Source organism: Raphanus sativus, chromosome 2, assembly GCF_000801105.2.
Source record: "Raphanus sativus cultivar WK10039 chromosome 2, ASM80110v3, whole genome shotgun sequence".
Taxonomy (NCBI): Eukaryota; Viridiplantae; Streptophyta; class Magnoliopsida; order Brassicales; family Brassicaceae; genus Raphanus; species Raphanus sativus.
The window spans coordinates 15,177,615-15,181,260 of record NC_079512.1 but is presented as its reverse complement, the minus strand read 5'-3'; the positions used below and the strand labels follow the sequence as shown (position 1 = coordinate 15,181,260).

The window sequence follows — 3,646 nt, the reverse complement described above, 5'->3', positions numbered from 1 at the left end:
CCTCCTCCTCCTCCGCCGCGGCGACGCCGATGATGATGTTGGTGGAGGAAGAGGTGTTGGGACCGCGCAGCGTCGAGAAGGTGGTCTCCGAAGCACGATTCACATCGTGGATGGTACGGCTCTTCTCCGGTGTTATGCTGAAAGCCATCGCGAGATTCGACGGAACGAGAGAGTATGAGAGCGACGCCAAATCTTCGTCGCTTGGTAGTCCCATCTCCCATTCCATTACCCTATCTCCTACATCGTTCATCCTCACTTCCTCTCCCATCTTCACTCTCTAATTTCTCAAATTTCAGATTCAGATTCAACTCTATAAGGTTCAAATCAAGCAAGATTGAAAATTCGTGGAGAAGTTTGGTCTGAGCAATATTTTGCAGGATAAAAAGGAAAAGCAAAAAGATAAGAGAAAGGTACAATATCTAATTCCAGATGGGTTTCATCTTTAGTGCCAACGTGGACGACTTAGCTAGATATTTTTGATCTTCTTAATATCTCCGACCGAACACGTCACGAGAGCAAGTTTTGTAACACTAGTCGCGACACAGGTGATTAAACACGAGACGAAACTACCAAATTAACCACGTACGATGACCCACGTAAGCTTAACTCCTTGGGTTTTAAGTAATTTAGCACTGACTTTAGCAAGTTGCCTTTGTGGGGCCCAAGAGAGAAAGTGGGAATAGCCGGTGTGTTCGGCCAGCTGGAGAGGGAAAGGAGGAGAAAGATTCGGTGGTGAGTGTTGACACGCAATAAGAAATTGTAGCCGTTGGATTGTGGTTTTTGATATTTATAGAAGCGTCTAAGGATCAATCTAACGGCACAGAGTAGCAGCTACGTCATAAATTGATAAAATTGAAAATACAGTATAGACAAAGGTGCTGTTAAAAAAAATAGGAAAAAAAAGACAAAGTTGGTTCTGCTACTCTATTGATTTCCACAGCATCTCGGGTTCGAATTGATTTAAAACAAAAAAAATGTCCATTTCGTCCTAATCTTTTTTTCTTCTGAAAAATAAAAGTAGTCTTAATGGGTATAGCGGAAAGTCAACCCCTAATGCTAATAAGATTTGACTTTCTTCCTTATCTTCTTTCTATGCAAGTTTCTTCTTCTAGTCAATATACCTGTAGGGTTTAAGAAAACTGATTTTTGTTTTCTCTTTATAGTAGTCAATGATCTTACTGCTACTCCTCAGAACATTCATTTTTCTCCGCAACAGTTGTGTCAGCATCGGCGTATGTGGTGTTCTCTTGCTGATAAACCAATTCTGAAAAGATGATTCTCGCCTATTGATGAACTAGCGGTATGAAGATCCTGATTATCAGAAATGGAAGAATATAGAGGCGGAGTACTAATGTTCCGATCAAATTATGATCTTACACCTTGTTCTTTGTAGATTGTTTAGTGGTGTTGTTAGTTCAAGTATTAGACTCGATTAGCTGCACAAACTTGATACTTCAAACGTTTTGAATAACAATTCCAATCTTGATTTAGTTTTTGTTGATTTAAAGTACTTGGAATGAAGTTATAGCCTCATAGCTTGGTCTACTAGGTTGTTCTTAACTATGTAGAGACACCTTTTTGGGTTTTGATGTGACAATTTCTACTTAATCTGTAGATTCTTTACCGGATGTCTAATCTACAATGGCTAGCCAACCAAACTATTTTGTCGAGAGACACTGATACTTGGAGTTTTGATTGGGTTGTCTATACTGAACAATCGTTTCTCCATGATGTGATAATGCTCTTGCATCTTTGTTGATATTTGAAGCAAGCAAGTTCAATGCATACCTTTCCTGTAGACTGTTTTTGGCTGTCGAATGATCTGTTTTTCTTCTTTATAAATAGATATTTGGATGGAGAACGCTTAGACGTTGAGGATGATAATAATATTGTAGAAAAGCTTCTGGCTCATCACCCCCTACTGTAAATTTAGTTGTAGTATATGTTCTATTAAAGATGTATCATGACCGGTTGATAGATGTTTAGTCCAACTTAAATAAAACCAACTACATTTAAAACTACATTTATTCTATATATTTTTAACCACTATTTCAGTTCCATATAATCGGAATCTACTAAATAATTCTTTCCTTTGTTATTATTCTCGACCACTCACTTGTATCAGTCACAACCGTTTGAAAAAATTTCGAGGCCCCGATCAAAACATAATAAAATGTGATATTTAAATTTGATTTAATAAAGAAGTGTTATGGACTTGCATACACAAACAAAAATGATGGGAGCATGAAGTTAAACCAAAAAATCATGTTTAAAAAATAAAAAAAAAGAGATCAGAATTATAAATGGATGTAGTTAAATGAAAAATATATATATGATAATCTCACCAAGAAAATAATAATAATTAAAGTTGGTCTTAAGCCATGCTTCTGCTGCTACCACCATAGGCCAGCCCGACGAGTTCATTTATGAAATGTACATGAACTGGATTGGTTTTCAATAAACCAAACAAAGTAAACACAAAACTGCTAACCAAAATTAGATGCTAAACCAATCTAAACTATTAAACTATGACGACTAAAAATCTAATTAAGTTAAAGTTGGACCAATATATTTGTTTAAACTTTTTAGAATTTTACTTATAACTAACTTGGTTATTATTAAATATACCTTCTAATCTAACACATTGTTTCATGTTTTCAGAATAAGATATCTAAAACAATATCCTTAACAATAAATTTTAGTGTTTTGATAACCATTTTATTCATTAAATTTAAACGATATAGTAAAAGCATTATTAAAAGTTAATGAATCACAAATCATATAGTTTATTCAAATAATGTACTATTAAAAATATACAAAAGTTGAATCATTTTAAAACAAATATAATCAGAATTTTATGGATTTTATCGGGTCAACCAGTGTCAGATCGCGGGTTTTTGACGGACTTTATTTTTTTACGAGTTTATCTGGTTTTTAATATCAGATTTAAAATAACTTTGAACCATATTATATATGGCTCACCGGATTTATCGGTTCGACCGCAAATCTGGATCGAATACAAAAAATTGGTAAAAACTATTAAAAATCCTGCAAATATCTATTCTATTAAAATTATAATCATGACCAATTGATAAATGACTATTCCAACTATGCATTTTATTTATTTAAGGAATTATTCTATCAAATTATATTAATATTAAACACAGATATGATTACAAAAAAAAATCAAATATAAAAATTAGATTTAAAAAAATTAAAACCAAAAAATATATTCGCCTTTGAAGGGCGGATCATAATCTAGTTTATCTATATATAATAGTAAACCCACATTAACGTCAGCATTTTTGGTGTTAGGAGTTTGAGGCTCCTAAGTCAAATGATAGTATAGTGGAAGTAAGTTGTCGAACCAGTTCTGAGGGACTCAAAGCAGTGAGAATGCAAGTATTTGCCTAATCTAAGTGCAGCCAATGATTTGATGATTTCTAAACTAATGATTAAAGCTAAAGCAAAGCAATAAAAATGATACTTTTAAGCTATTGGAAAGGAGAACTCATGGGTATAGGGATTTAGACCTTGGGTGATCAGGTTTCGAACTAAGGAATGTAAATGATAAATCAAACTATCAACCTTAAGCCTAGACACAATTCTAAGCAAGCTCTATGTCTAGATGAATGCTCATTTGCTA

General features: G+C 33.9%; 1 protein-coding gene across 1 annotated transcript in view; it reads right to left on the bottom strand.

Moving 5' to 3' along the window:
* LOC108825195 (transcription factor LUX) overlaps window positions 1–411 on the bottom strand; it is a 1,275-nt gene extending 864 nt beyond the window's left edge. The window contains exon 1 of the mRNA XM_057000062.1: window positions 2–411. Within this exon, the coding sequence (XP_056856042.1) occupies window positions 2–268 (267 nt within the window). The 5' untranslated portion in view covers window positions 269–411. The remainder of the gene's footprint in view (window position 1) is intronic.
* Window positions 412–3,646: the final 3,235 nt, after the last annotated feature.